The sequence below is a fragment of the Lissotriton helveticus genome, chromosome 1_1 (assembly GCF_964261635.1).
Source record: "Lissotriton helveticus chromosome 1_1, aLisHel1.1, whole genome shotgun sequence".
NCBI classification, from domain to species: Eukaryota; Metazoa; Chordata; class Amphibia; order Caudata; family Salamandridae; genus Lissotriton; species Lissotriton helveticus.
In genome coordinates, this window is record NC_136057.1 from 69096790 (window position 1) to 69110101 (window position 13312).

A 13312-nucleotide genomic window follows, 5' to 3' on the forward strand; every position below is an offset into this window, starting at 1 on the left:
AAGAAGTCCGGTCCCACGTCTCTCGGTGCCTCCACGGGTCCCTTCTTTGCAGGGACTGTGGATCGGGCGGTGAGAAGTCTGGGAGTCTGGGTCTTGTCAGTCTCTGGGCTCGGGCTCCGGCGGGAGGCGGCGGCAAAGCAGACGTCGAGTAGCTGGTTGGTGCCTGTGGTCACAGGGTGGCCACAAGGGAGATTCTCTTCCGTCTTCTGAGCAGCAGAATGTCGAAGTCCAGTCTTCTTCTGTATTTCAAGTTGATTCAGGATGATCTGAAGTCTCAGGACACAGCTCCCACTCTTATTCGAATCTGGGGGGCCGGATCACCTACTAGGTCCCTCCTCTGGGTGGGACCAGGAAGGGGAGTGGTTACACCCCCTTTCCTTTGTTCAGTTCGCGCCAAGACTGGGGCTGGAAGGCCCCAGCACCGGTTTGAACTGGCCTATGCACGCGGACACCTTGTGTGCCCCAGGCATGTCTGATTCTATTCAGCCCTGTCCTACCCAATACACAAAATCCTGTCTGGGGTGGTGCTAGCACCTCCCAAGGCAGGAAATCCTTTGTCCAAGCTGCCCTCGCTGGAAGGACTCCCAGCAACAGGAGGTCAGACTTGTGTCTGTGGTGGCAGCATCCATTTTGTGATGCTGAGGCTCTGTTTAACTTTAACCGGGGTTCAGGTTAGGTACATGTCGTGTCCCTCTAGAAGGGTGGAATGCTACCCCCGTCGCCAGAATTGGCGAGGGGGTAGTATTCCAATTCGTATGACACCTTACTCGACATGTTTTGATAAAGCCAAACCTAAGATAGCATTTAACCGCGAGGATTATAATGCACTTAAGAGTATATGGTATGGCAGTATCATGAAACAGCTAAAGGACATGGTTCCGAAAGCTGCAGACAGGCTCAGCTCGTGCCAGAGCACCATCTCACATATTTCCAAGCACTCTGCCTCCAGGATTGATGAGGCCTTCCATAGGAGTGGCTGATAGGAACATATGTGTCCATTTTAGGTTAGGTATAGGCATACTACACCTAAGTAAGGGGTGGTTACACCGACTTACCCCAGCTGAGTGATCAGCCAGTTGTGTCAAATATGGAGGCCAGGCCAGGGGTGGCACAATACGTGCTGCAGCCCCTGGTAGGCCTTGGAAGCACCTATGCCCTGGGTACCTGGGTACACTGTTACAGGGGCCAATAAGGTGAACCAGTTCCAATTGTGTATGTACCTAAAGTACATGGAGTCCATTTTAAGGAGAGAGCAATTAGCCTGGGGCCCTGAATAGCAGGATCCCAGGCCAACTAAAGTCAAAAACCAGCTAAACACCAGGCAAAAAGTTTGGGGGTAACCATAGTCAGATATCCACCTTCCTTCACAACCCCCCCCCCCCCCAAACGAAAGCAGATAAGGCTATCCTTGACCGGGTAAGCCTATGTTGCCTAAGTGGCCATATAAGGAAGTACCAGCTCTGGCTTGGTTACCCCCTGTCTCATGGTCCACTAAGCAATCCCTCACCCTAAGGGTATCTGAGGGTCTCCACCATAGGGAATCTCTACCTGTGGTGTGTCCTGGCAAAGTTAAAGGCTGATGTTGAGATGGAGTACTGAAGTGAGATTCCTCTGTAGGACTCAGCTTCCTCCAATCACTTTCCACCATGTAGGCCTTTCTTTCTTTGACTGAGTTGCACTGTGCTCTCAGGGTCAACCTCTGGCTACCTAAAGCTGGAGGCTGGGTCCCTTCTGTTGGCTTACTGGAGGGACAGGTCAGGTTCGGGCCCTTTGGGTCCCAGGTTTGGCTGTGCCCAACAGAATCCATCTGTGGGAGGTCCCTAACTAATTTTAAGGGGGATCCCTCAGGAGTTTTTAAAGTTTTCACCTGGCTAGGGCTGCTAGCTTTGGTGTCCCTACTCTGTTGATGGGGGTGCTTTATTTGACAGGGGGCCCTTTGGGGTTCACTGTCCTTCTTGTCCTCTGCAGCCCTGGGCTGACTAAGGCAAGGTAGAGAGGGGCAGGATACCTGCTCCAGACTGGGTCCCACCTGAGAAGGGTCCACTGACATCAGAGGCTCTGTCAGGCTAGGCCTGACTACCTCTGGGGCAGTTTCTTCATCGGGGGTAAGATCAGTTCCCTGAGGAGGCTGATCCTTTCCTAAAGTCTGGTGGGAGGGAGATTTCTCTTCCTCCTCAATGCTCTCTGTTTGTGTGGAGTGATCCATAGTTTCAGGCTTCACAACACATGAATCAGTTTGAGTTTGGGCTGTGGCCACCACAGCCCCACCAACCTTTTCAGGAAGGGACTCAGTTTGGGTATGGGCTGTTACCATAACAGCTCTGCTAACTTTCTCAGGAAGAATTTCTACTGAAGATGGGGATGAGATTTGCTCAGTCCTACCAACCTTTTCAGGAAGGACATCTTGTATTGGGGCTGTGGCCAGCACAGCCCCACTAACCTTTCCATGGAGATTTACCATTCTAGAATGGGTTTCCTGTTCAACCTCAGCCCAGGCTGAGATTTCCAAATCATTACCAAGTAGGCAATCTACAGGCAAGTTTGCTGACACTGCCACTCTCTTTGGGCTGGTGACACATCCCCAGCTAAGATTGACTACTGCCATGGGTTGTTTGGTTTCTATTCCATCAATGTTTGTCACCTGATATGTGGCATCAGGTAAAAGTTGCCTTGAGGGGACTAGACATTCAGCCACCATGGTGATGCTAGCCCCTGTGTCTCTAAAGGCCTCAACTTTCAAGCCATTGATGAGGGGCTCCTGTCTGTACTTGCTCAACGTGTTTGGGCAAGCAGTGAAGTTGGCAAACCCCATGCCAGTTTCATAGACAAGAGTATCTGAGGTAGGGGACCTGGTTAGGCCAGAATCCACCTGTGTTCCAAAAGTAAATCCACCCAAATTCTTGGGGGTGCTCCCACCACCTGGGGGACCACTGCTAACAGTGACAGGAGGTGTTGGAGCTTTACCTGGAGGTATATTTTCCTTATTGCTATTCCTTGGACAACAGCTGTCTGTTTTCCAGTGGCCAGGCTGTTTACAGTCATGGCAGTAAAGTTTCTTCTGGGTAGAGGAGTTGTTTTGGGACCCACCCCCATCCTTGGAGTTTTGGGGCCCTGGGGAAGTCTTCTCTTTTGATTTATCCCCACTCTTCTCTTGAGGCTTGGTAGTCTCTTTCTTTTGGTCACCACCCTGGTTCTTAGGCCTGATCCTGGTTCTGACCCATTTGTCTGCCCTCTTACCCAATTCTTGTGGAGAGGTCAGATCAGAGTCCACCAGGTGCTGATGTAGAAGCTGATTTTGACAATTTCTTAAGATTTGCTCTCTCATAATTAGATTATACAATCCTGTATAGTCTGTAACCTTACTTCCCAGCAACCAGCCCTCCAGAGCCTTAGTGGCACATTCAACAAATTCAGACCAGTCCTGAGTCTGTGTCTTCTGGGTATCTCTGAACATTAACCTGTACTGTTCAGTGGTTAAGCCTAACCCATCAATCAGAGCACTCTTCAGGACCAGATAGTTTCTAGAATCCCCATCACTAACTGTGAGGAGTCTGTCTCGGCCTTTACCTTCAAAAGGAGAGCCACAAGATTGCTGCCGACTGCTCCTGAGGGACCTGCTGTACTTTGCAAGCTCTCTCAAGTGCAGTCATCCACTTGTGGATATCATCCCCAACTTTGTAGGGGGGCACAATCTTACTCAGGTTTCTATTGTCATGGGACCTGTCTTTATCCTTAGGGATAGTGCTGCCACCAGTGGATCCTAATCCACTCTCTCTAGGCTGCCTTGCTCTAGCAAGTTTCTCTTTGGCCAGGGCAACTTCTAATTCTTGCTTCTGGATCCTAAGTTCAGCCTCTCTCATTTTGGCCTCATGTTCCCTTCTCTGAGGGCTAGTCAACTCCCTTCTGGAGTTGCCATGAGAACCTCTAGAAACATGGGAAGTATTGGATTCACCTGAGTGATTCCTCCTCCTCCTATGCTCCTGGTTAAGTCCATTTGGGGGTCTGAAGGGGTTGGACCCACCTTCAGTCCCAAAAAAGCTTAAGTTAGCCTGGTTAAGCCTGCTGACTAACACCTGACTATTTCTCTCATCATCAGACCCACTTTCCTCCTCCTCCTCCTCTTCTTCCTCATCCTCTGGCTGAGTATCTCCAGTGACCTGGTCTTCCTCATCTATGTGGATAACAGGGGCAGGGGCATCAGTGTTATCATCTTCAGTGGGAGGGCCTTCCTCACCAGTCCCTGAGGGGCCTGGTTTGGAGTTCTTTAGAGCTTCAGACTGGTCTAACAGCTCTCTGAGGTGTCCTGCTGTAGGAGTAGGACCTGTTTTGATTCCTCTCATGGAACACAGTTGCCTCAGTTTCTTAAAAGGAAAGATAGCAAATTTGGATGGTGCCCTTGGAGGGTCACTCTCAACAGAGATGGGTCCAGTGGATCCCTCTGCTCCAGACATTGCTCTAGTGTGGTGGATGTGTTGCAATCTACCTACACTGGTGTTTTCCTACCAAACCTACCTAGTAGTTGTAGTCATGGTGTGCTACTCCCTATCCTCTACAACAACTAAGTTCAGTAGAACTTAAGTATACTAGTCTTGTTTTAGTGTACCTATCAGGTACCTGTATGATCTTTCAAATGATATTTTCAAAGATTGTAATGGTAAAACAACAGCAAGCTCAAATCCCAATCCGCTGCTCACCAATGTGAGAAGTTGGCCTGGTATATGATGCTCACTAGTTCTAGTGATCACCTTGTACCATGCCAAGCAACCCTTATGGTGCAGGTTGTAAAGTCAACCTTATAGACAAGCTATCCTAGGGGTAGCATGGACTAAGCAGTCTTAGGCTAAGCTCTGTAAAGGCATGTGAAGCAAGCTGTTTTACCATACACAATCCCTTGAATACCAAATGAAAGGACACCACACAGATATATATTGAAAATATATATAGATTTATACAATTACTCCCTGGACTCTTTATGAGCACAGAAGCACAAGCGTTAAACACAAGACAGTTTAAAATACACAAAAGTTGCACAATATGGATGAGCCCTAGGGGCCACCTAAACCATATACTAAAAAAGTGGTATAAGAGATACCAATCGAAAAGGAAGTAGGCCCAGGGCCTTGGGAATCGCTAGAGCTGTTCGGGACTAGCAGTGACTAAGTCGGGAAAGGCCCGCGGGACTCGGGTGCAATGTTTAAAGTGCACGCACTCACCAATGCAAAGTCTATGGTGCGTAAAAAGTACAAAGTTAGTTAAAAAGGAACCTTCCGAGAGACCTAGAGGAACGAAACTTAAAACATAGACACTAGAGGTGTGTACCAGTGTGGGAACACCGGCGTTGCTGAGTTACCTCACCCACAGGGCGCGGGTGCATAGGGTCGAAGTAGTGTCGGGTTTCGTCACGCTGGTCGTTGGTGCTTGGAGCTGAAGATGCTGCAGGCGGCTCGATGTGAAGAGTTCCGGTGGATCCAAGGATGGATCTGAAGTTGTGAAGACCTGAAAGCAGAGGGGACAATGTTCAAAGTCACTAGCCAGTGACTACCGTGGAACCAGACTGGAACCAGGCGATGTCGGGTGCAACCAGGCGTTGAGGTGTAGCTTCTCTCTGCAGCCACGTGGACACGAGGGGTCGAGGACGTCCAGGAGTCGGTCACGAGCTGTCCCACGCAGGCTTCTCGCTGTTGGCGGTGTCGGCAACTTGATTGGAGCAAACAGGCCTTGGCTAATGCAAGCCACGCAGGAATCGAAAAAGGCTTATCACTCGGACCAGCAAGGTCAGAGTGGGTGCTCCCTTTTACAGGAGCAAGGGCAAGTCTGGAGCAACCAGACCCGCAGTGTAAGTTGAAGGTTTCGTTGCCAAGATGGCCGCTAGCCACGTGGCAAGTGGCCGGGATGGCGCGTCGAGTGGCACAATGCAAAAGGGCCCCACGCAGATCGTGGAGATGCTGGGGGGCTGATCTTCGGTGCAAGACCTGCTCGGTGGTAGGGGTTCTCAGTCCCCAAAGCACAACATCGAGGGTACCTCTGATGCTGCGCAGTCAGCTTTTCGGGGGGTCTTCCAAGAAGTCCGGTCCCACGTCTCTCGGTGCCTCCACGGGTACCTTCTTTGCAGGGACTGTGGATCGGGCGGTGAGAAGTCTGGGAGTCTGGGTCTTGTCAGGCTCTGGGCTCGGGCTCTGGCGGGAGGCGGCGGCAAAGCAGACGACGAGTAGCTGGTTGGTGCCTGTGTTAACAGGGTGGTCACTCCTTGGCCACAAGGGAGATTCTCTTCCGTCTTCTGAGCAGCAGAATGTCGAAGTCCAGTCTTCTTCTGTATTTCAAGTTGATTCAGGATGATCTGAAGTCTCAGGACACAGCTCCCACTCTTATTCGAATCTGGGGGGCCGGATCACCTACTAGGTCCCTCCTCTGGGTGGGACCAGGAAGGGGAGTGGTTACACCCCCTTTCCTTTGTCCAGTTCGCGCCAAGACTGGGGCTGGAAGGCCCCAGCACCGGTTTGAACTGGCCTATGCACGGGGACACCTTGTGTGCCCCAGGCATGTCTGATTCTATTCAGCCCTGTCCTACCCAATACACAAAATCCTGTCTGGGGTGGTGCTAGCACCTCCCAAGGCAGGAAGCCCTTTGTCCAACCTGCCCTCGCTGGAAGGACTCCCAGCAACAGGAGGTCCGACTTGTGTCTGTGGTGGCAGCATCCATTTTGTGATGCTAAGGCTCAGTTTAACTTTAACCGGGGTTCAGGTTATGTACATGTCGTGTCCCTCTAGAAGGGTGGAATGCTACCCCCGTCGCCTTAGAAATGTCTAAACACAACAGGATTATATTTGCCTTAAAATTTAACACACACACACACAAAGACTGATGCAAAAAAAAAGGATGCTAACCATTCTACACAGGCTGGCTTTGTGATACATCTTAGTCAGGTATGGCAGTTTAGGCTAACCCAAGGTATCAGGCAAAGGATACTCCCACTATGCTAGCAATAGTATAGATAGTGTTAGGTAGGAGTAGAATAATATAATCATATAACCACACAGTAATGTTACAATGGTGAACTTGTTGCACTGATTCGGTTGGTAAAGCAGAAGACGTCAGAGTTTAGGGACTGAGTCTCTCTACAACGTCAGCACTTGTCGGCCCAATCCTGGCAGCACACAGTGCCTCACCTAAACACCTAATCTTTCCAGAGTAACAGGTGATTTCAGCAAACTCAAACACGACCCTCTATCCCCAAGGGCCCTGTGGCAACGGATCCTCCCCTTTTGTTACTCATTTACTCACTCATGCATGCCCATTCTAAACACAAGAAAGACACAACGAATGTTTACAATACATTTATTGGAATGATCATAATCTATTATGAAGCAAATGTGCTGCGATCATTAGACAGATGCAACTAAAAGTTATTAGAATTACTAATCTGATTGTATAGGACCAACATCCCAACCATGGCAAATTATATATGTGTCTAGTTCGACCCTTACTATGTGAGCATAGCGATACATTTGCAATCTCTGGGATTGGCCCAAGACCCCATACCTAGTGTAAGTAGTAAGATGGTCCGCATCATGAGTGTAAACTTAGTTTACGCAGGGCTGCATGTCGGACACTGCTGTCATTCCAGAACAGTCCCCTCTGCCGGAATTCTCCTCTCTGCCCCCAAGGGGACGGAACACCGTTTATATCATAAAACTATAGTACTGGAGTTGCAGTTATGCGACCGTGTTAGGTCTAAATGTAAGGAGCTATTGCTGGACGAGCAAAGAAAATAGTACACTATGTTGTTATATATTCCAAGCACCTTGTGGGAAATGTGTAGACGAAATCCCAAGAATAGTCCCTGAATAACAAACACATACAGCGTATTCTCAAAATAATAAAACAAATTTATTATATGTGGCTATGCAGAGCGAGCAGAGACAGCCTAAAATGGAAAACTAAGGGAGAACCAAAGTGGACCCAAAAGGGAAAGCATTACATCCTTGTCTTTTATACCATTCTTGTAATGCTGGTTACACTGCTTTGTTTTGCCTGATAATTGCAGCACACTCTTTTTACACATGAATACGATTGTTTCAATAAATCTTTGAACAGCCAATTCGTATCTTTCTTGTGGTTACCTTGGGCATGCAAAAGTAAACAACAAAAGGGTAGGTCTGTTTCCATGTTTCCTGTGTGGAGTAGAAAACTGGTCATGTTCGTGGTTGCTGATACCATCTGGAATCCTAGTGAGTTTAGGGGGTTCAGATGGGGTACTGTGAGCTAGTTAGGAACCAGGCCAACAATTCCTGTTGATACTTGTGAACCAAGTTCCCATATTTTGATGTTTATGTTGTCCAGAATACACAGTCCGAATTAATTTTGTAGGAACTTTATAAATAACATTCCCATGAATAGGACGCAGGCAAAAAGGAATTGGGGTTCAAGTCAGTACAAAAGGAAAAGAACATCCTTTCAAGCTCAAAGGGATAACTTGCTACAGGGGTCACACTGAGGGGGCATTCACTAAAGAACTGTCAGGTGACAGAAGTGTCTCAGAAGCACCCATTATAGTGAGTGTGTTGACTTGGGTAATGGGCCCCTGTTGGACTCAATCTGGCAGCAATCACCATTTTAAAGGGGACACAGATGTCCCTAGGTGCATCCATTCAAATATCATGGGGTCTGTGTTCTTAGCTAGCCTCCAAGAGAGGAAGGTCATTAGCCTGAACGATGCAGGTGCTAACAGGACTATAGTTGGGAGAGAGTATCCCGAGCATGAGGGGATTCTCTCTAGTGCCTTATGGCACAGGCTGGCTATCCAGTGGCGATGACCTGGAGTGCCCATCGCCCGAGAAGAGGTAGAAATCAATGTCACATCTACAACGGCCAATGAAGGGTTGAGTGAGAAGCAAGGTGTAATGATATGATTGACCCTGGTTAAGTACCATGACCAGAAGCCTTCTCATGGACAGATCTACGGCTGCTTGAACAGTCAGATCAAGCTTGATATAAGCTGAGATTGTCTTTGTGACAGAATCTCTCAAAATGTCCAAAATCTTGAAGTACGAGTCCTGCAGTCACACCTTGTTAAGTTCTTTCACAAGTGCACTGGTAGATAATCTTCCGCTCACTAGCCCCGAGTCTGACTGGGGTATACTTTGGCTGTTTTAAGTCTCTTGGTAAAGAGTCTTGGATCACAGGAGCCTGGATGTGTATTGCACTTAGTATTCCAGACATTAAGTAGACAACCAGAGAGGATACAACAGGCTCCTATCTGAAGAAGGTGACCTTCAAAAGGACTGAGTCCCGTGTGGGGAAAAAAAACAATTTATTTTTCTCCTCAGGTGATCACAAACCAAATGAGGTTTTATTTGGGTCACAGATTGAAGCATTCAGCACTGGGTATCTTCACAATATTTGGAAGCATTAAAGTGAACTAGCCGACCTATGTCTTTTCATGTTAATGATAAAGTGAATTATCAGAAGCCAGTAGTCCCAAAGAAAAATGCAGAAGAAAGATTGGAAAAGGCTTCTCTTGACTCTGATAATATAGAGATATAGGTCTGTGTTACAGAAAAAATGGACATCAGAACGAATGAAGACTTGAGATAATCATTGACTCCAGCACTTTCAACCTCCATGGAGACCTGCACTTTCATCTAGAGGACCGTAATGATTCCAATTCAAATACCCTCCTCAAATGTCTTGGGAACCTCGACATTACGCAGCACATTACCAAACCCACCCACACAGCTGAACACTTCCTGAACTCTATCTTCTCCACACTAAACAGCATCAGAGTCTACAAACCAACACCTATCACCTGAACTGACAACACCCTTTTAAGTTTCAAGCTCACAACCCTGAATACCTGGACAGGCGTCCACTGCTGGAAGAACATCTCAGAGAAGGACTGGGCTTCTGCCCCCAACACAAGTCACCTCAAGCATACCAGCAACCTAACGGAAGACATCAAGAACTTCAATGAATGGATCACCACCTGCACCAACACCCTGCCCCCCTCAAGCATATCAGAAACTTGACAGACGACATCAAGAACTTCAATGAATGGATCACCACCAACACCAACACTCTAGACTCCCTCAACCAAACAAGGAACCTAACAGAAGACATCAAGAACTTAAATGAATGGATCAACACCTGCACCAACACCCTGGACCCCTCAAGCATATCAGCAGCCTAATGGAAGACATCAAGAACTTCAATGAATGGATCACCACCTGCACCAATAACCTGGACCCCCTTAAGCATATCAGCAGCCTAATGGAAGACATCAAGAACTTCAATGAATGGATCACCACCTGCACCCTCTCAAGCATAGCAACAACAACAAAAAATCAAGATCACAAAAGCAAGCCAGCTGGTACACAGAAGAACTCAGGGTGGTGATGCAGCACTATAAGCACCTCTAAAGCAAGTTGAGAATGAGAAAAGACACTGCAGACAACGTTTTCAAATCCACCAGCATGTCTGACATGCCAAGTGAACAGCCAATACCAACCGCATCTAAGCCAGCAACACCAGCACCAAATAAATCTTCTCCATAATCTGAGAATTTACAGTGTTGTAGCCACCGGCAGCAACACCACCCCTAACAAAACCCATTGCAACAATCTCTAACTTCTTTTGGAGGAAGATCACATCCACATACGGCAACTTCAACCTTCAACCTGACTCCAGCACCCTCGCAGCCAGTCTTCCAATCTCAGCTGAAGAATGGATCATGACCATGTGGAACAGCATCACTACAAACGAGACTTCTGCAACCATGAAGACCATCCACTGTGGGACCACATGAGACCCATGCCACCACCACACTTTCAACAAAGGTATAACCACCATCAGTGAAGCCTCACTCCCATCCTGGATGACTCTATTAATGCGGTCCTCTTCCCAGAAACCTGGAAGCAGGCAGAAGTCACAGCCCTGCTGAGGAAACCCTCGGAGGACCTCACCAAACTCTCTAACTACTGACTAATCACTCTCCTACCATACGTGTCCAAAGTCCTAGAGAAAACCATCAAGAAGTGTCTGACCAGCTACTTCGTCAATCACCAGCTCCTCGAGGCCACCCAGTCTCGATGCAGGCCCAACCAGAGCACAGAAACAGCAACCATTGAACCTACCTACGCCATTCACATGATCCTAGACAGAGGAAACAGTAAGGCTGTCATCCTATTGAACCTCTTGGCGGTGTGTCACATGGTACCACATCTCATCCTCATCAGGCGCCTTCACAAGATCGAAATTCAAGAATCTCCGATGTTGATCGTTGAGCGCGCTCATCGCTCCTTGGCTCCAAGACCAGTCCCTGGGGCGATGCCCCGCCCCATCATTGCCAGTCTCCTAAATTATAGGGACCGAGATGCCATATTGCGAATGGCAAGAGAAAAAGGCACAATTGAAGTTATGGGGAACATACTTGTATTCTTCCCAGACTTTACAGTTGCAGTCCGTAGGCAATTTGGTACAGTGAAGAAGCTATTGCAATCAGAGGGCATTCCATACGCCATGCTGTACCCGGCCGGTCTGAGACTCGGCCAGGAGGGAGACTTTAAAATCTACACCAACTCAAAGGCAGTGCTCGAACACGTAAAAAAGCTGAAAAGTAGAAGGTGTGAACCCTCCAATGATCCAGCAAAAGAGGACTTGCAACGGCTGCGATCTAGGCCTGATATGAGCTGTGACCAATACTTATAAGAAGGCATAGGTTTGGATGGTTGAAAAATATGTAGTCTTTTCCTGCTGCAGCTCTAGGATGTTTGATTGCAAGTGGAATGAAAAAACTAGCTAGATGTCTCAAAACGCATGAATACGTTTGTGATATTATTGCATTGGTAGTAGATCTGATCAGCCACCGCCTACTTCTGTGGGAGGCTCTATGTTCGGGAGGGGTTGTTTAATCTAAATAGGGATGGCTTTAGCAAGTTGAAGGTCCTGCAGTGGGTGGGGGATGGTTGGGTGGGAAGGGGATGGGACGCTTGAACCTGTGCAAAGGCATAGCCTCAGTAACACTGCAGCTCACTTACTTTGAAGGGCCTTTACCATGTAAATGTTGCCATGATGGGCAGCAAGTATGGGTAGTGAAATTAAATTCCTTACCTGGAATGTCTACGGCTTAAACAGCCCCAAGAAAATGTTCTCAGTTTTAGCGTATCTGGACAGGTTTGATGTCCAGGTTGCTTACCTACAGGAAACCCACCTAACTAAGATTTTGGAGAAGAATGTGGGAGCAAGCTGGGCTGGGGTGTGTGTAGCTGCATTCTACTTCTCCTACTCCAGGGGTGTTGTTATTGTTATTGTTATTGTTAGTGAGGTTTTGTATCGCGCCTAATCACCTGCAGGTCTCTAAGCGCCCGGAAAGATGGTAACAGACAATAACTTAGCAAGGTGGAAGCTGAGGTCATAGCTGGATTATACAGAGCTCATGCTTTTGCTGAACAGAAATGTTTTTAGGCTCTTCCTGAATCGTGATGATTCTTGTCAAAAAAAGGTGTGCCATTTACTATGATCAGCTCAGAGACGGATGAGAAGGCAGGGTAGCCTAGCGATTATCCTGGGTAAGATAGGAGGTGCGATGGTACTGTTGGTAAACATATACGGCTCCAATCTAGAAGACCCTGCTTTTTTCACTGACGTTTGGCGTTGAATCTCCATGTATCCTCCTGTGGAGATATTGGGGGGGGGGATTTTAACATCTGTTTAGATATGCACATGGACAGGCATCAGGGCGATACAAAAGGGGATGATGGACGGAGCGTTTGAGCAAATCAAACACTCACCCCCAGTCAACTGATCTGGTTTTAATCCATCACCATTCTTTAGCTCACTCAGCCACCCCAGTTCAGACATGGCCATATCCAAATCAGTCTGACCCTGTGCCTCATGGGAACAGTCCAGCCCGAACTGCCAAGCCATGCCTTCACTGGACCGGAAACAAGCATCCTGGGACCGGTTTCGGATTCATAATCCTCATCAGCCAGGCTATCTTAAATCCACATGGACAGGCATCAGACACACTGCTAGGATTGATGGAAGCAGGGGACATTCGGGATGTATGGAGACTGACATCCAGGGTCACGGGAAATAACCTTTATTTCCTCAGTGAATAGATTGTGGTCCAGATTGGACAATTGGCTTGCAACCGAGATGACATGCACTTGGGCAGTCCATGTAGGACACTTGGCCAAGACACTTTCGGATCATTCCCCAGTTCTCCTTGAGCTACAAATCCCAGTTTGTGCGTGACCACCTTTTGTGTGGAGATTACAGCCGGCTTCCCTGGCAGACCCTGTCATTAAGAGCACT

The 13312-nt window shown here is 48.0% G+C and overlaps 1 protein-coding gene across 1 annotated transcript in view; it reads right to left on the reverse strand.

Annotated features, from left to right (window-relative positions):
• Nucleotides 1-11517, reverse strand: part of LOC144758442 (uncharacterized) — a 36234-nt gene extending 24717 nt beyond the window's left edge. Inside the window, exon 1 of the mRNA XM_078646428.1 lies at nt 11427-11517. Coding sequence (XP_078502554.1) covers nt 11427-11517 — 91 coding nt within the window. The remainder of the gene's footprint in view (nt 1-11426) is intronic.
• Nucleotides 11518-13312: the final 1795 nt, after the last annotated feature.